This window comes from Carassius gibelio, chromosome A24, assembly GCF_023724105.1.
Source record: "Carassius gibelio isolate Cgi1373 ecotype wild population from Czech Republic chromosome A24, carGib1.2-hapl.c, whole genome shotgun sequence".
In the NCBI taxonomy this organism is placed as follows: Eukaryota; Metazoa; Chordata; class Actinopteri; order Cypriniformes; family Cyprinidae; genus Carassius; species Carassius gibelio.
In genome coordinates, this window is record NC_068394.1 from 3,841,920 (window position 1) to 3,861,746 (window position 19,827).

Genomic DNA, 19,827 nt, shown 5'->3' on the forward strand with positions numbered 1-19,827 from the left:
CCACACTAATGAGCTTGTTTCTGCCAGCCGGGAGTCTGAATCGCTCTAAACAGAAACTGCAAACCAAAAGCATCTCATTTTCCAGGCTAAGGTCTTTTGCTGGACTGAATTAGACTTTTAAATGGCTGTTAGTTGACAAATACGATTTAATTATTCTTGAAACCCAAAATGCATTAGGGAAGCCACCTTTATTAGACCCCAAATGGGTTTCTTCTGAACTGAAATAATGTGCCTTTACTTGAAGTTTATTATTTGAAATGTTAGAGATATTACAGATATAACATATTACAGAGGGGTTTGGGGTCTTTGGGTGGTGGGAGGTGATTGTTATAGATTTTATACAATGCATGTGTTATTTTATTTTATTTTGAATAAGCACAAATAAATGAAATAAAACATGTTATCATAAATATATAAATTCATAGAAATATAAGTTTTAGTAGTTTTATGTATGCATATTTATTATTAGATTATGCCTATTAATTATTTATATTTTATTTTATTTGTGTATTTACATAAATATAATATTTTATAATTGTTTTATTATATACATTGACTATTGATTTGTACAATTTTATTTTATTTATTTATGTATGTATTGTTTTTGTTGCTTTTCATAAAATGTGTCAATATTGCAAATTCCAGAATTGAAGGAATCTCAAATCTGACCAGTTAAATTCTGCCTAAATCATCATTTAAAAATAAAAGGTTGCGGATCAATGTCGAACGCTTCCGCCATAGACTTCTTGACTGATCATCCTAATTTCAGGGTTTGACTCTGACAGTTTATTACCCGTATGTTAAATTATAAGAGAGTGCTTATTTTATTAATGCCACATTTCAGAAGTTGCGTTATGAATCACAGGATCATTATGATGGATTCCTTTCATTGTGAACCTTAAAAAGCATAAAAATATAAAAAATAAACAATAAACAGGAAATGCCTCAGGAAATAAATCCATCGATCAGACAGCTAGTGTCACAAACCCTGCGAAAAATCCCAAAACATTTTAGATGATCCTTCTGAAGGTTTGCATCCTTTTAGAGGGCACAGACTGGCCTTTTTCTATTTTATCTTATTTATTTTTTTGTTTTGTTTTGTTTCTGAATCCCAAATGAGGCCTCATGTCCTTTCCATCAGTGTGACCTTGTGACTCGGATTACTTTTCTATGTGCAGAGCTTTTGTTTCCTATAAAGCTGTAACCGATCTATAGCACACATCTCAGTCAGTTCACCTCCATCAACACTCGTGGATTTCATTACAACTTCAGTGTAAACCGAGATTTCCCCAAATAATACGTGCCCTTTTGTATAGCTGATTAAAATCTTCACTTCCTGGACTTTCGGTATACTGTTCGTGGCATGAAAATCTCAGGAGTAATTGCTCAAATGCATGAGCAAGCATTTCAAATCTCTTTTAAAGTATCTGTAATTAATTTAGATTGTGATTAATACTCCGGGGTTGAACTTTTGGCCAGTATGTTCTCAGCTAATGATTTCATTTGTGTCTGATGCAGCCCGGGATGGAAATGCTTGTCGGCTGTGGATGTAATCTTCTGCTGATGGTCATTTCAGATGAGATGGTATCAGCATCTGTGTCACTGTGGGAAATGAATACAGCGAGGCTCAGCTGTGGTCTGTTTGATTCGGTGGACACATGCCTAATTTGATCAATAGCTGCAGCAATGATTTTATATGGGCCTCTTGAATATTTATCATGATGTTGTGTTTTGTTCTGGCACAGAGAGTCATGTAATGATATGCCAAACTCACAGCTTGCCAACACGGCACATTAAATGAAACGTTAGGTTACAATACAAACTTTACTGGTCACATTTGTGAACCACAGAAAATAATTTTGACGCAAATCATGATGCACTTACAGTGGAAGTCAATAAGGGCGCATGTTAAAATGCACACTTTTGAAAATGCACACTGTTTTCACATGACTAATGAGTTTGCTTGCTAATTTTGTGTGAAGTGCGTTTATTGTAAATGAATGCATTAAAAAATAAATGGATTTTTAAGAAAGAAAATTTTTTATATATATATATATATATATATATATATATATATATATATATATATATATATATATATATATATATATATATATATATATTTTTTTTTTTTTTATTCTTCAGAAAATATGCCAGCATGCACTTTAATTTTAGAATTAAAAATAATTATAGAAATAATTATAAATGTGTATGTGTGATATTACAAATCGCCTTAAACATTAATTTATTTATTCATTTATTTATAATGACATAGAATATGATTATTTTATAACATAAATATAATATATTTATGCTTCATAAAATATTCATCCAGAATTGTATTATTTATGTCCATTATTTGAATGTAAGTTTATTTTATTTTATAAATATAATCCATGTTTTATATATGTTTTTTATATATATTTTCTTTATTTATAATTATATTACATTATTTATAAAATGTATATATGTTTATGTATAATGCATACTTTATTGATATTAAAGTCCATTGTTTAAAATAAATTACTCTTTTTTTTCTAATATATTTATTTTTATGCCTCAAAAAAGACGCCAGTATTGCAGTCCTAAATAATTCTCGAATTTTGTATGAAATAAAATAAAAATTCTTATTTTTAGTCTCCTCTCCACCATTATTTTCTGGTATGTAATGTTCACAATGCAGTCCAGTCAATAAAAGTGAGTCTTAAACCGCATTTATCTGAATATCCTGTTGCACTAAGAAGCATGTCAGATTATGTAAGCCAAATGGGTTGTAAATGCCATTTCATGTTGAGTTTATGGCAACCATACAAAATACAGCATATAGACTCATGTGCATCACATTTATGATATGCTTTTGCATCTTTCTTGAGCTTTAAAGCTACATTTGCATTAAAAAAGGCCAGTAGATTATTCAGATTCAGAATATCTCATTTTGTCTTTTTTGGCAGAAATAGTCCTACAAGTTTAGGAACAACATGACAGTGTTTTCATTTTTGGGTGAACTCCTCCTCGAAGAGAGTTCTGCCTTTCTTGACTAACTCCAAATCTTGAGTTAGTGTGCAGGTTGTTCACGGACTGTGAGTGACAGAATTGGTCTGTTCAGGCTGTGCTCGGCACTGCTCTCTCATACGAGAGTCGCAGAACAAGACCCTGGGTTTGAAGAAAACAGCATCTGTTATTCACTGATACAGACACACTCGTCTCCCAGCAGACTCTGTGTTTAGGGAATACAGAAGCAGCCAGGCAGCGATGCAACTCATTTGATTCCTCCGCTGGCTTCTGACTCGCTCAGTCATTTTGATGGAGTGCCTTGGGTCTTCCTTTAACAATTTTAAAGTAAAATCTGCTCTGATCACTGTTTGTAACTAATGTTTTTATGTATTGCAGTATGGCTAGGGAACACACTTTTTGGTTCGGTTTTTAATCCAATTTGTATGTATTTAAAGTATGCTTTCATAAATATATCTTTTTTTGCACTAGTAACATTATTATTTATGACCAACCACACAGGTTAGCTTCTAGTTTTCAAGTGTTGTGTGCGCTTGTGGCCACAAGATGGCGCTGTTTCCAAATTCAAACATTCCAGATTCAATGTTTCCCATCGCAAACTGAAACATGATTGTATTTTAGATAGACAACATGAACTGCACAAAGAATATTTTTTCATCCCCAATCTGGGTCTGTCTCTGGATTTGAGGCTAAATATGTTTTTGGTTGACTACGGGGAGGTGAGGATTCTTGAGACAGATTTAACAGGCTTTTTTTTTTTTTTTTTAATGAAGTTGGCCTGAGGTCATTTAAGATAAAAGACTTGTTTTTGATTTTCAGTTTTGTTCAATATTATTGAATTTACTTTTTTTTCAGTAACTGTGAAAAAGTTAAATATTCTTTGAACATGTAATTAAATGAATTAATTTAAGTAGGCTATGTTTGTTTTTGTGAAAAGTTGGGACATCCCATAGGCGTAATGTTTTTTATTCTGTACAAACTGTATATTCTATGGCCCTACACCAACCCTACACCTAACCCTAACCCTCACAGGAAACTGTGCATTTTTACTTTCTAAAAAAAACTAATTCTGTATGATTTATAAGCGTTTTGAAAAATGGGGACATGGGTTATGTTCTCATAAGTCACCCTCTCCTTGTAATACCTGTGTCATACCCATGTCATTATACACAGTTGTGTCCTGATATGTCACAAAAACAAGAGCACATATATTTATAAATAATGAAATCTGAATGAATAAATAAATGAAAAAACAGATGTGTGATGCCACATCTGAAAAATATTTAAATATATTTAAATCCAATATATTTTATATAAATAAAATAATGTAATATATGTAATAAATAATGTGATGTAAATACATTAATTTAAAGAAAAGGAACATTTGTGACAACACACAGAAACAATATGTGTATGTGTGAATACATCTATATATATATATATATAATCATACATAAATATAAAATAAATAAAATGTAGTTTTTTAGGGTAGAAACCAACCTGTTATTTGTTCACATAGGCCTCCAAAAAGGCTTTAAAAAGGGCATTTTCAAAGCTAATTTAAATTGGCAAGGGAGGGAAATGCAAAATCCCTGGGCTGTTTTCAGTAAGTTTACTGAAATTTTAAAGGATGTGCAAGATGTGCCACAACTAAAGGTTCACTCTTGAAATATGAATATAGAGATGAGGATTGTGAAGGAAATGAGTAATCATGCAGCATTTGACCTAAGGTTGTTTGCCAGTTTAAGCTGGTCTCCTGACCTGGTTTTTATCTGATTCTCATCTGAAAAGTACAGTATTCAAACAGCCCAGTTCGACCAGTGGTCATATAAAACCAACAAAATCACATGAGTCTGATTTAAGACATGATTTTCAGCAGGGCTAGATGCTTTCTAACACATGAGTTGTGAAACAGAAAAGCTTCTTCCTATCTGTAGAAAGTTACAGATAAATCCCTCTGTAGGCCACAAACCGCAAAGCAGCGGAAAACAATAATCTTTTTTTTCACTTTAGCTCTCAGTAAATGGAGATAAATCAGCTGTGATCCCTGCAGAGCAGTTTCAGGACCTCTTATTTCCAGCTTAAATAGAAGCATCTTCACAAGAGGACGGGTCGTCCTTGTCCACTCTTCACTAGTCTGAGCGCTGCCTCCCTGTAAAGCTCACACACGACTGGAGATGCGATTTTAACATTTCATTGACACCCCCCCAAAGATACTTGATATGATTTAGTGATGTGCAGCGGTACGACAGACCAACCGTCTGTTGAAATGTTAACACTGCTCTCATCAAACCGCTCACATATATCTCACACATGTGCCCTGGGTTGATGCACGCAATAAAACTGCTATGATGAATTCAGTTAAAGTCTTGAAATATGGAGCATGGACCTATAAAGAAAAAGGGAAGGATTGAATTTCGGGACTTCTAGACTTCTATCTGGACAGCATTAGTCTTATAGGAAATAGCGCTTAAGGCCCTTTCGATTTTTTTTCTGCTGCATATTTTAAATAAACTTATGTAAATGTTTTTGCGTTTTAGTTTTAGTGGTTGCTGAAAGCATGATTAAATATGTCTACATTTTTAACGGGAAAATCATGTGGATAATATTTACTACAGCTTTGATTTGTTACAAATTCTGTTGAAGAAAATGCAAGGGGTGACATTATTTTGGCTATGATTTTTAGTTGAAAACAAATATAAAAGTCTTCTGCTAACTAAACTGTAATGGAAAGTTGCTGACCACTAAGACTCGAGGAGTCTACATTCATGTATTCATTTTGCTTTAATTTGAGTAGTGGTTTTTGGGCAAACGGCATCAGATGAGAACGTTTGAGTACTGATCATTTCAGTTGGGACTCATTTTGCACACTTTAGATGATCAAAATCAAATGACCAAAACGCAAGTTGAATATTATTTTAGAAACTGAGCTCAGAGGAATAAGTTAATGATCCAAGACAGAGAAATATTGACTGTGGCTCCAGTTAGCCGGCGCTCATATATCTATATTTATATCAGCGTGCACTGAAACATTTTACCTGAGAAAGTCTTTAATCTTGAGGAGTCTGGTAAATAAACACAAGAATGGAGTATTATGGAGCACAGCTGTAATATTATGGAATAATGATGATGACATTGAGATATATAGCTACTAAGCAGCTGCAAATGTTTTTGATTAGAAGATTAATTTCATCTCTTTTCAGCACTAATGAGCTCATGAAATTACCCAGTTTATTTTCTGCTGAAGTAAATGGGCTAGATGGACTTTGTAATTAGTTCCTTTTAGGACGAAAAAATCATGGCAAAGGTTGTGGGGTCAGATCTTTTGAAAGACACTTATTTTTGTGGCAAGCAAACTACAGTATGTATCCACAAGACGGTAAATTTGTTTCACGTTCTGCCTATGACATAATCTTTATTTATTACTGTCGAATGTACATGAAGTCTACAGGTGTTTTGTGCATTTTTCCACACCAGTTTATTATTGAGGCAGCCTCTAAATGGCAAATAAATGCTAAATAAACTGTAGTTGGTTGCATTAAATGTAGGTCAGATGTTTTGTCTCTTTCTATGTGGGCAGCTCTTTATCAGGGTTTATTCAGGGTTAATTCACCCTTCCATAAATTAAAGCCTTAAAAAGGTCTTACTCCAGAGCAGAATGTCTTGAATTGATAATGTTGTGGCATTAAATGTTATATGCATTGCTTAAAATTCATATCTTGCTCTGCATTTTTGTCTTGTTGGTCCTTAAGCTAAAGTGCAACAGCTTTTTTTTTGTAAAATTAATAAAAAAGCAAGAGAAGTTTTGTTTTCAAACTTTAAAGTGTTGCTAATACAACTCGTTTGTCCTCATTAGACATTTGCATAGATATGTTCCCTCCAATCTATTCCTTAAATCTTCTTTACTTAAACATCTTTAAAAAGTATAAGATTTACTTTCATAAAACCTGCAGAAATCCTGTTCATGCAGCTCAACAGAGAGTCCAGTGGTTGATAAAAAAGAGCATGATAAACTGGATTGGATGCTCAGACGTATTGGCAGACAAACGAGGACAGACTACAATCTTCAAAAACTGTGATTTGCAGTGATAAATAGTTAGAGAGAGGTGATTTTATGTTCCAGAATGCCCTTGTGTTGTTTTTAAAGACAAACTTAATGGACAGATGAGTATTATTTTGATGACATCAGTCACATTCAGCTGAAGCTGATAATGTCACCGATGCCTGAAATTATTATTGTTTTTTTTTTATATAGGCAGTTTTCTTTCAGGAAGGCAAGGAAGGTTATGGAGCAAAAAAATAATAATAAAGTGAAAGCATAAACAGAGATTTAACTGGGATTTTACAGATGATAATATATAAAAATACTTTCCTGGTGTGTTTAACTAAATGCATCATCCTGAAAACATGCTGGATTGTACATGATAACGTCTAAGACCGCTTGAATTCTTACATTATTCATTTTTTTTATTACAGTTTGTATTCTAATCCTATTTTGAGAGAAAAGATTTACATCAGTTTCAGCATTTAAATTAAATTAATTAAAAATCTGATATTTGATGTGATCTCAGACTTTTTGGCCCTACTGTACATATAGAGTTTAATATTCGATAATACAGAAGTAAAATAGCAGTTTACAGGATTTTGTCAAGCGGATGATCAGCTGCCTGTCCACTTTATCAGTTTTGCGTCATTCATAACCAGTAAACAACAGTTCATCTGACCTCATTTGAGTTGATTGAATCCATTATAACGAAATAAATATTATACTAATAAAACGAATATGTCCCATGAGAAGACTGTTGATATTAATATAAAATAAATAACTGTGAAAGGTGCCCAAAGCATCAACGAAGACCAAAAAACAAATCCCCTCCAGGGATCTCTTGTGTGCTCTCAGTTGGTCTTTTTTTTTACTTTAATACAAAAAAACATGTTAGCTTCTGGGTTTCCCGATCGAGGAAGGCAAGAAGCAGGGACAAATGGATCTATATGCCTTCTGCAAATCCTTTGACAGAATAATTTGAGCCGAGCGGGAGGGGCTGGGCGCTCTCACACAAACGGGAACGCAACAAGAATCTGCAGCCAGCCTCACATAGTTGTTCTGTCCAAAAAATGAAGGCGAAGAAGAGAGAAGAGGTGAAGGATAAGAGAGAAAACTCAATCTGATCGGTTCGAGCAACTTCTCAGCAAGACAAATTAACCTGAGGATCCTGGAGAAACTAGGTTGTGAGTGAGACTGAAATTAACTGTATTTATCTTAATGAGCTTTGTTGGAGCACAGCTTGGTAATGTACAAATCTCTTTTATTATTTATTTTCTTGCCTTTTTAAATTTTTCTTTGCATGGACAGGCAATGGTGCCAAATATTAAAGCTTAATGAATTAAACTAATTTGATTAATGTGATCATTAGCCTCGGGATCATGTTTCTACATCGAGACCAAATGCATGATGCATCTTGAAACTTTGCAGCCAAGGTTCAGAGTTTAACAACACTATGGAGGATTTGTCTGCGTCCAATCAGGAGGCAATAAACAAAGACTCTCTGATGGATGATGCCAAGAGAAGCACCAGCCGGCAAAGACTCGGAATGACTTTAACCCACAGCGTTAAGGATGCAACGGCCGCGTTTGTTCTTAGAACAAAAGTCCACGGGCTAAAGCATGCATTCTCACCACACAAATCTAAAAGCCAACGCTTGTTTTGGCTCTTGGCTATTTTTGTCTGCTTGGGGCTGCTCTTCACATGGTCGAGGAATCGAATCCTGTATCTTCTTTCCTACCCGGCCGTGACCAAGATCTACATGGTTTGGTCTCACAACATGACGTTTCCAGCCATTACTTTCTGCAACCAGAACCACCTCCGCGTATCCAGCCTCACCAAAGCTGACCTCTACCACAGCGGCTACTGGATGGACATCATGCACCTGAACCACACGGTCAACCGTCAGAGCGTTTCCATGCTCAAACTCAGTCGACACCGCGAAAGGATGCTACACCTTCTGGACTTCTCCAACTACAGCCCGCCTCCTGACCACCAGCACAACACCACAGAGATGATTGACAGGCTGGGCCACCAATTAGAAGACATGCTGCTGGACTGCAGATTCCGGGGAGAAAACTGCACTCACAAGAACTTCACCCCTGTATGTAAACAGCACTTTCACCTTGATCAACAGTTCAGATGCCACATTTGGATTTAGCACTCGTTGTTCGGGATAAGCCAGTAAAGTTGAAATTAAAAGCTCTTAAAGCAATTAATCAGACTACCTGAATAAAATCAGCTGAGGGGCTTTTGTTTTGTTTCTAAGAATGCCTGAGAAAAGCACAGAAAATAAATATAGAAATTTAAATATGTATAATATAACTATTGAAATGTATTTAAATGGTAAAATATTTGTAATAATTATATATTAAATTGTAATTATATATATATATATATATATATATATATATATATATATATATATGCATGAAAAAATACTAGGTTTAAAAAAAATTGTGAAGCTTCTCACTTCACTTCCATGTAATTCCTATTTCTCTCAATGGCAGCAGATTCTCATAATTTTTTATCATTAAAAATAATTAAAGAAGTAAATATAACCGTAAATTAAATGCATTATATTTAACATTACTGTTTTGTATAAATATACATAAATAAATATAATATATATATATATATATATATATATATATATATATATATATATATATATATATATATATATATATATATATATATATATATATATATATATAAAATCATATGAATAAACTAATATAACATTTTTGTATTTCAAATTAAAATATGTAAAATGTATAATATTATGTAATATGAATTATGTATTTTTCTAATATACATTTGTTATTTTTATTTATTTATTTTTTGCATCATAACAAGAATTCGTTTTTTTTTTTTTTTTTTGCATTATAATAATTGCCCTGTTTGTTTTTATAAGTAAAATGTTCACTTCCAATAATTTATTTGCAAAACTGAAGGCTGCATTTGTATATATATATATATTTTTTTTATGTTTTCTTTTCTTTTGTGGAGACGTATGGCAGATATAGAAGACTGTTCACAGAAATCCTGAGGCTAAAAACCTCAGTAACATCTACTAGTACAGAAACTGCACTGTACTGTATTTCTGGGTAGAAGACACATGAATTATTTAACAGCTGAGGGTGCTTTGCACAGATGTGTTTAAAACCTGCCTCCAGCTAAACTCCCTTGCTCAATATCTTGATCCTCTTGTTCTCCATTATCAGATAGAAAACCAATCTCCCTCTCATAATTCCAAAATCCTTTCCAGTGTTTAACCATATGAAATTGTACGCATAGTTAAAATCTGATGTGAAATCAACATGACTGCTTTCAACGAATCCACTCTCACTTGTAGATTACATATGCACAAAGCTCTGAATCATCAGTCTAAATGAGTTTTCGCCTGGTGCGGCGCGAGCTTCGTTAATTACTTGGGAAACAAGGAAGAGAGATTGGCTTCCACTGTTGTTCAGAAACATTGTGCTCGTTTGGTGCATTTTGGTAAACCGTGAACTCGACATGGCGAACACAAATTCTCTGTGATGCAGCGACGTGCTGACAACACCGGTTCATTTTAGCTTGAAGCACTTCATGTAAATTGAGATTTTAAGATAATCAACCTCAACCTCACATCACTCGTCAGACGCTTGATAAGAATGCAACAGCAACATCAGAAATTATACATCACTTGAAAACTTAAAGCTTAAAATATGTCCATTTAAGGTGTCCAACTATATCCTCTAGATGATTTTCTAAGAACTTAATGCAAATCATTTTCTAAGTAGCCAGGACATCTAAGAAACTAAAATAACATTTCCATCTCACACTTGTCTTGCACACACACACGTTTGTTTTTGTGAAAAGTGGGGACATCCCATAGGCATAGTGGTTTTTATTCTGTACAAACTGTATATTCTATGGCCCTACACCAACCCTACACCTAACCCTAACCCTCACAGGAAACTTTGTGCATCTTTACTTTTTTTTTAAAACTCATTCTGTATGATTTATAAGCGTTTTGAAAAATGGGGACATGTGTTATGTCCTCATAAGTCACCCTCTCCTTGTAATACCCATGTCATTATACAGAGGTGTGTCCTGATATCTCACAAAAACAAGAGCACACACACATCAAATAGATTTTCTGTTTTCTCTCAACTCATCGAAAACTCAAGCATACTGAAGCACTCAAGTCTAAAGAACACTCTTTAGTGAAGCAAATAATACTACTAATAATATAATAATTACAATAATAATAATAAATCATTTGTGTTTGTATGTGATTATTAGTCCGTTCTTTTAAATGAAAACATTAGAATGGCTTACTTGTAATCTGTGTACATTTAGATAAGAGAACCTGTTTTAACACTGAACCATTGAATCACATCATCTTTCAGTAACGTCAGGTGTTCTTTATCTTCAGCCGCTGTGTTTGCCCTTCATTATCCTGCTTTTATTCATCATTCTCTTGCTGAAACGCCTCAGAGCCCACAGGGATGAAGTAGGCAGAATGTAGCTGTACCTTGTTGGAGTATTTTGAGCTTGTTTCCTGAGCAGTGAGTGGGAGACAGTCCTTGTCGAAAGCCTGGAGCCTGAAGATCTCCCACTCATTAGTGTCACAGCGGGGTCAGGAAACCATGACTGAACACTGTTACCGGTGTCTCTACCTACATCACTGTCAAAACACTGTCAGGACCAGCAGATTTAAGCAGCTATTATCTACAAAAGAGATGAAACCTGTTCTTTAAATTGCTGTCAGTTAATTGGATTTCCCAACCCGATCTCACCGCAATTCATACATTTTTCACAAGGTGGCTTATTCGTACGAATTCATACGACCACACTCGTACAAATTCATAAGATTTTTGCAAAATCGTACATATTTTATGAATTGCACAGTTTGTATTAATTTGTACGAATGACCTACACCTAACCCCGCCCCTAAACCTAACCGTCACTGGGGTTTAGACAAATCGTATAAAATCGCACAATTTTGAGTGAGGTCGTACAAATTCGTACGAATAAGCCCACTCGTAAAATACGTACAAATTGGTCATGAGATAGCGTTGGATTTCCTTAAAGTGAAAGTGTGTCGACATCAACCGAGAGGTCATCTCATCATTTTTCTTGCTCTGAATATGTGAGGAATTGCGATCAGCAAATCATCTCAGTTGATTAGGGATCAGGAAGATGCATTTATTTGTTCAGAAAAACTGTAGAAACGGTAATATTGTAAAATATTTAGTACAGTTTAAAATGGCTGTTTAATATTTGAAAATTTTTTAAAATGTAATTTATTCCTGTATTTTTAGCATCATTACATCACACGATCCTTCAGAAGTCATTCTAATATACTGATTTGTTCATTATATATTATGATTATATTATGTTGAAAATAGTTCATATAATTTTGTGGAAACTTTTTTTTTATGTAAATGTGTCAAAAGTATTCATTTCTATCAAAAAAAATAAAAATCCAACCTCAAACTTTTGAAAAGTATTATACAGTATAGGATTAACATGTAAATACCATTGGATATTACTATAAATATATAATTTCTGTTATATATTTATACTATTATTTTTGGGGGGGTATTTTTATATTTATTATATTTTTCTATGGTTTGTCCACCCACAGATTTACACAAGATATGGGAAATGTTACACGTTCAACTCTGGTCTGGATGGAAACCCCTTGTTGACGACTTTAAAAGGCGGAACAGGAAATGGGCTGGAAATCATGCTGGACATTCAACAGGATGAGTACTTACCGGTTTGGGGTGACACAGGTAATCAATACTTAAAAAAGACATCAGTGATGTGTTTCTCATCATTTATTTACTGATGAACAGCCACCATTTCATTCATATTACTGACATGTTTCTTCAATAATTGTATCAATTCAGAAGTTTCAGACAGAAAGTTGCATAATATCCAAACATGATGTTTTAAATGAAACCTTATGACAATATCCATCCCTCCAGGCTTGAAATGCTGCCACATTTTAAATAAGACAAAACCAGTGCATTGAATTATGTTCCAAAAAGTATTATGCTTTCAAAAAGACAAGATGCATCTGATATGCAGCATTGCTCATTAGCATAATACACCCATAAGTGCTCGCCCCAAAATGATTTCACTTGTGGAAGAACATTTAGAGATGGAGATAACAAGCTTTAGTCTTTGTTTTTGTTTTTTTTTGGTCATTTTTTACTGAGTACACCTGCCCTATTACTGCTGCGTCAGACGCCCCGTTTATTTTCTGTGGCATGCTACGATTTAATCATGCACAGAAAATAAATATGAAACAAAGAGTAATGAGTATCAAAGTGCAGTTTAATCAACTATAGATGACATGCGGTCAGTGCTCAGAATTGATGTACTTGTATGCTAGTGAAGATTAAGTATTTATAACCTATTAATCTTAGTCATTTTAATGGCTCTAGAGAAGGCTTTTTACATCTAGAGGCAGTAGCAAAACATGGATTGGCATTCTGGATAAAGTAATTATAAAGTTCATTATAAAGTCATTATATATTATATATATAGATATATGCCTCGAGGCAGTAGACATCAAATCTCAGACTCTGTAAATAATCTGGTTTATTGTCTCCCCGCAGATGAAACCTCGTACGAGGCGGGCATCAAAGTTCAGATCCACAGCCAGGATGAGCCGCCCTTCATAGATCAGCTGGGATTTGGTGTGGCCCCTGGTTTTCAAACTTTTGTGTCTTGTCAGCAACAACTGGTACCTAATGCTAAACATATCGCATTTATCACATGTTCATCTTATTTTAGCTGCCCTGCTTATTCTCCATCCACACTATCATCTCTTTAAACCTGGAGAGAAATAGACATGTTATTTTTGCTCATAATATTAAGAAACACAAAAGTTTTTAATATTGATCGTAATAAATGCATGCAACTTGTATGCATACAAACTTCTGTGGAGTAAAGTGACAGTGGAGATATAATAATAATGGATAATTATAATAATTGCAATGTTTAAATGGTTTAAAAGGTGCATTTAAAATGTATTCATTTACTATTATTATTTTATTTTTAGTTGAAAAATACATTTTTAAATAAACCATTTTAAATGTCTACTTTTTGTTAAACATGTAAGCAACTTTTAAATATGTATGGTATTTTGTGCATTTAAAAAGTGATTTATCAATTTTTATTTGTGAATTACAGGGTGCATTTAAAAATTATTTATTCATTCATTGTTTTAAGTAATATTTGCACATTTAAAAAGTGTTTTATTCATTCACCCAAGGTTGTGGGTTCGATTCCCCGGGAACACATGATATGTAAAAATTGATAGCCTGAATGCACTGTAAGTCGCTTTGGATAAAAGCGTCTGCTAAATGCATAAATTTAATTTAATTTAATTTTAATTTATTTGTGTATTACAAGGTGCATTTCAAAATTATTTATTAATTAAATTTTTCGAGGTGTTTTTTACAATTTAATTTAATTTAATTAAATAGACATTTAAAACTCATTTCATTCTACGACATTTTCAAACACAAATTGAATAAACAATTGTTAATGTCTTGTTTTAGTTAAACAATATTCATTTGTTATTTAAATACTTATATAAGCACATTTTTAGTTACATTTTTTTTATATAGACGTAAAAAAAAGCAATGCCTGGTAATTAAAAAATATATATTTATTTCCATTTTTAGTTTTGAGTTATTAAACTGTCTCATTTATATCCTCCTAGTCCTCCGCAGTGTTTCTGTTATTGAGTTAATCACAGCCGTGCAAGCAGAGTTTATTTCTATGCATGGTTTTGTGCACTGAGGTCATGTGACTCCTCATGAGTATCTAATTCAGTTTCTAGGGAACATTAATTGGCAGGAGGTCAGGAAAAGCGTTAGTTTACAGGCTTCACTGGATCAAAGGCAAAAGCAGCTCTCACGGCCAAGATCAATATGTCTTCATTCATGGACTTAGCAATAGATCAATTAGCTGAAATAATCAAGTGCTAAAGGCAACTGGGGGCTCCTAATCTTGCTTTCAATTTACTGACCTACATTTTCTACTTCCGCTTCATTTTTAACTTCAAAGCACTCTGAATCCATCATAAACTCTGTAGTATGTGATGCTTTTTGCAGTCAACTTCAAAAAGCGACTTAATTTAATGGGAGTATAATCTTTTTTTCTGGTGCCATTAGATATGCAAAATGATATAAAATCCAATTATTTTTTTTATACTATTCTTATTAAAAGGCTCTTAAATTTAATAAGAAGAGAATAATATAATTTTAATGACTTAAGAAATGAGCAGTAATGTTGCTTCCAGTAACTGAACTGTTACGAAGCCCCGCCTTTATTACGCTATTGACCAATCCTGCCTCAGCAACTGTTTTTCTATTTTCTAGTGGATCCGTGTTTGTATCTTTTTATGGAAATTATCCCCTAAAAATTCTCATTTGCATATTAATTATGATCATTGCAGTGTTGATAGTAACTAAGAGTGTGATCACGTTTAAATGAGGCTTTTCCTTTTTCAGGTGATTTATTAATTTATTATTTAGTTGTTTTATTTAGCTATATGTTTAACTGTTTTAAAGATCTATTTATTTTTCAATTTAAAAAAAAGATTTACTTATTGTATCATTTAATTTAACTACATAAATTGTTTTAAATGTCTAGTTATTTAATGCTGCAGACATAAACCGATATATATATATATATATATATATATATATATATATATATATATATATATATATATATATATATATATATATATATATATATATATATATATATATATATATACTGTGCATATAACAGCATTCATTTCTTGTTTAGAAACAGTAACCAAGCAAAGAGTTAATATTTTCCTCAAGTTTCACTGATTTCCATCATGTTCTTTCTATGCAATTTTGCATTCAAAACCCAGATGCTTTTGTAGATTGTGAAAAGTGGCTGATTGCAGTGTGGGTTTTATTATATTCAGCTGATGTCCTCTGCTGTTAGTCCTTTGATTGCGTCTCAGTGTGTTTTGATTTGTCATTGAATAGCTTTATCCTGCCAGTAATGAATAAAACTTTATGTTCTAGCTCCAGTATCTTCCTCCACCGTGGGGCGACTGCAGATCTGAACCGATGGACTCTGAATACTTCTCCACTTACAGCATCACGGCCTGTCGCATCGACTGTGAGACCCGCTACCTGCTAGAAAACTGCAACTGCAGAATGGTGCACATGCCAGGTGTGGAGACGGCACATTACCAGACAGACCCAGACCTTTACTGCTTAAGCATTGAAAAAATAATCCACAGTAGAAGGAAACAAGATGCTTATGTTTTGAATAGATTCCAAAAATACAGCATTTTCATTTCAGGGCCCATATTACCAACTTTTTAATTTCTTTGATATATTTTAGAATGTGCAGATTTCTAAACTTTTTTTATTTGTATCATTATAATTTTTTTTTGTATTTTTCTCATAAAATATTTTTTTATTTAAATTATTTTATTTTATTTTATTATTTTTTTTACAGATGATTAGCAATTTGAACAATATTTTTACATTTTTTGATTTCTTAACTTTGTATTATTATTATTATTATTTATTTATTTATTTATTATCTTTTTTCATAAAATATTTTGGATGTAGAGTTTTTTTATTTAAATTATTTTATTTAATTTTTACAGATGATTAGCAATTTGAACAATATTTTGCCATTTTTTTAACATTTTTTTATTTTATTTGCTTTCTATCACAGGCACTTCCACCGTCTGCACACCTGAACAGTACAAAGACTGTGCTGATCCAGCTTTAGGTAAGAGGACATATGGACTAATTTGTGTATTTTCATTATACTATGTATTTCTATCTCTATTAAATAATGTGTATAAGTCATGTCAGACCTTAGCAGATTTCATAAAATAATCTAATTGTAATAATGTTCTTTTTAATAACAGTAATAATAATAAAAACAATAATTGACAGATTTTCTAGTGGAGAAGGACAACGATTACTGCGTTTGCGAAACGCCGTGCAACATGACTCGATACGGTAAAGAGCTGTCCATGGTGAAGATACCCAGCAAGGCTTCGGCCAAATATCTCGCCAAGAAGTTCAACAAAACTGAACAGTATATTGGGTGAGTTAACATTATAATTCATATTAACTACACACTGAATTTGATTTGATTTAATGTGTTGTTTTTTATTTATATCCTGGAAAGTTCATCTGAACAGCCGTTAGCCATGCATTTAATCTTACAGGGACAACATATTGGTGCTGGATATCTTTTTTGAAGCTCTGAACTATGAGAAAATTGAACAAAAGAAAGCATATGAAGTGGCTGGATTACTTGGTAAGTGCGCAGAAAATCCACAAATTCTACACCATGCCTTCCGCTTTAATATATTTTATTTTTTATTATATTGTATACTCTTTCAGGTGACATTGGTGGTCAGATGGGTCTGTTTATAGGAGCCAGTGTCTTGACAATATTGGAGATATTCGATTATTTGTATGAGGTCTGTTGCGTTGTCCTTTTTCTTTGCTTTAATGTGCTCATGTTTACAAATAATTTGCTGACAGAATATTTTATAAATGTTGCAGGTTTTTAAGTACAAAGTGCTGGGACCTTTCCTACGTAAGAGACGGCCACAACGTAGCACTAGTGACAATCTGGTAATTGTGCTCTCCGTGTTGCTCTGCATGCACAAAAAAGATTGTCACAGAAATGTTTTTTGTTTGTGTTGATGTTTTTTATAATTTTTTCTGTTATTGTTCTCTTGAGTGCTGCATGCATCTACTTGCCTTTTGTCTTTGGCTCAAATTCTGGGAAATGATTGATGAAGATGGCCTTTCCACAAAAAAACATGGGCTAATATTTGAGTAAGGGCAAATATCAAAACCAGAAATGGGGAGGTTTTAGAAATGTTAAGATGTTCATCGCCCTTCGCTTGTGACAAATCTTGATCGATGCTCTTCAGAAAATCAATTAGAACCTCATGTCACTTAATTGATATGCACAGCCCAAGCTAATAAAGTTTATATATGTTTTCTCTCTGTCCTTCAGATCATGCCTATGGCATTGCAGGCTATACATGGGTTGTATTTAATACTTTAATTTTGGAACATTTGATCTATTTTAAATAGTATATTAGTTGATGAGAAAGGACTGGGATTGAGATTATTTCACATCGTTTAGTCATCCTCATATCAAACCATTTTGACTTCCTTTATCCTTTCCATGGAAAACAAAAGAAAATGCTCTGTGTCCATTTGCATAAAGTCAAACCCTATAACCATCAGAGGCTGTCAGTCAAGCTCTTCTAGAGGACAAAAATCCACCTAAAAGCACTACTACTGTGGCTTCTGAAGGACTCTTTATGGTGATTTTAGCTTGTTTTTGAAACTTGACAGCCGTGTTGCCATTGTATGATAAAGAGCTGTTGAGTAAATGATGACCGAACGCTCATTTTTATACGAGCAATATGACAGGACATTGAAATACTGTACCACAACATCAGTGTCATTCACCATTATCATACCATAGCAGACACAACAATCCATCGTTTATGCCTTCCCAGCATGCACCAGGACAGACTGACCAAACATTAACATGACTTTAGAATTAACATGAAGTTAGTTTAGGTTTGGTATTCAAAGTGTTTTCCATTATAAAGTATGCTCGTGATTTTGAAATCATGGCAGATGCTGTTTTATTGTTTTATATTATGTTTTGACGTTATTAGCAACCATTCAAATAATTGTTTAATATATGTAAAATGCATATTTTTAAAGAAACAACATGATTTTAAACAGTTGGACCATTGCTTTTTTAAGCGCGGGATTATTTTGTCATAAATCTGGTGAAGGGTCAATTCATTTTCAAATCAAATAAATGCAAAATATTTCAAATATGTATTTATAGAAATGTAATGACACCTGGTCAAATATATTTAATTGGTGAAATATATTTATTTAATGACATATGTCTTAGTTTCATATTAACAATACAGTAAGTTGGAAGTGAATTGGCCTCAGCCTGGGTTTGGTCATCTTCATCTCTTTCCATCGTGTTTATTTCAGGATTTCCCCGAGAATCCCACCAGCCCTGGTGTCACGCCTAACCATGTCCCCAGGTAGCGCCGCCATTAAGAATATACCAGAAAAATTTCATTCTGTCCTTCTGTAAAATCCCTGCATTATTCACATCATTTCGAGTCTTTTCCCTTCGTGACATTTAATGTCAGTAGTTCTAGACATGCACAAATGTCATTGTTACACATTCTAAGATCCCTTTCTCAAAACCCTGTAGCTTTCAAGATGGAGATGATGTTTTGCAGAAGTCCAGGTAAAACGACACCTGTAGCTTTCATTTGCTTTTTCTTTCTTTCGGTTTTCCTCCCAACATGTTTTGATTCCTTTTTCCAAAAATGTTGCTGTTTAAAAACAAATGTTTATTTCTCAATGCTATCTTGCAACCAATTCGTACGTATTTTACGAGGTGGCTTATTTGTACGATTTTGTACGACCTCACTCATACGATTTTCTCCGATTTGTCTAAAACCCCAGTGACGGTTAGGTTTAGGGGCGGGGTTAGGTGAAGGTCATTCGTACAAATTCATATGAATTGTGCAACTCGTAAAATATACATACGATTTGGCAAAAATCGTATGAATTTTTACGAGTGTGGTCGTCCGAATTAGACACCTCGTAAAATATGTATGAATTGCCGTGAGATCGGGCTGATATTTTTTGTATCGTAGTTACTATACCCTTCAA

At 33.4% G+C, this 19,827-nt stretch overlaps 1 protein-coding gene across 3 annotated transcripts in view; it reads left to right on the top strand.

Annotated features, from left to right (window-relative positions):
• The window catches only part of LOC127945958 (acid-sensing ion channel 1C), a 61,920-nt gene that overhangs the window by 39,581 nt on the left and 2,512 nt on the right, over positions 1 to 19,827 (top strand). Inside the window, exons 1-10 of one of the 3 annotated variants that reach the window (XM_052542175.1) lie at positions 8,441 to 9,158; positions 12,696 to 12,846; positions 13,678 to 13,805; positions 16,138 to 16,288; positions 16,805 to 16,861; positions 17,032 to 17,185; positions 17,310 to 17,401; positions 17,488 to 17,567; positions 17,653 to 17,724; positions 19,132 to 19,456. In XM_052542175.1, the coding sequence (XP_052398135.1) occupies positions 8,511 to 9,158; positions 12,696 to 12,846; positions 13,678 to 13,805; positions 16,138 to 16,288; positions 16,805 to 16,861; positions 17,032 to 17,185; positions 17,310 to 17,401; positions 17,488 to 17,567; positions 17,653 to 17,724; positions 19,132 to 19,188 (1,590 nt within the window). In that variant the 5' untranslated portion in view covers positions 8,441 to 8,510 and the 3' untranslated portion in view covers positions 19,189 to 19,456. Of the gene's footprint in view, positions 1 to 8,440; positions 9,159 to 12,695; positions 12,847 to 13,677; positions 13,806 to 16,137; positions 16,289 to 16,804; positions 16,862 to 17,031; positions 17,186 to 17,309; positions 17,402 to 17,487; positions 17,568 to 17,652; positions 17,740 to 17,774; positions 17,976 to 19,131; positions 19,457 to 19,827 lie in introns of those variants that run through there. The other 2 variants (XM_052542177.1, XM_052542176.1) reach the window with 2 other exon arrangements.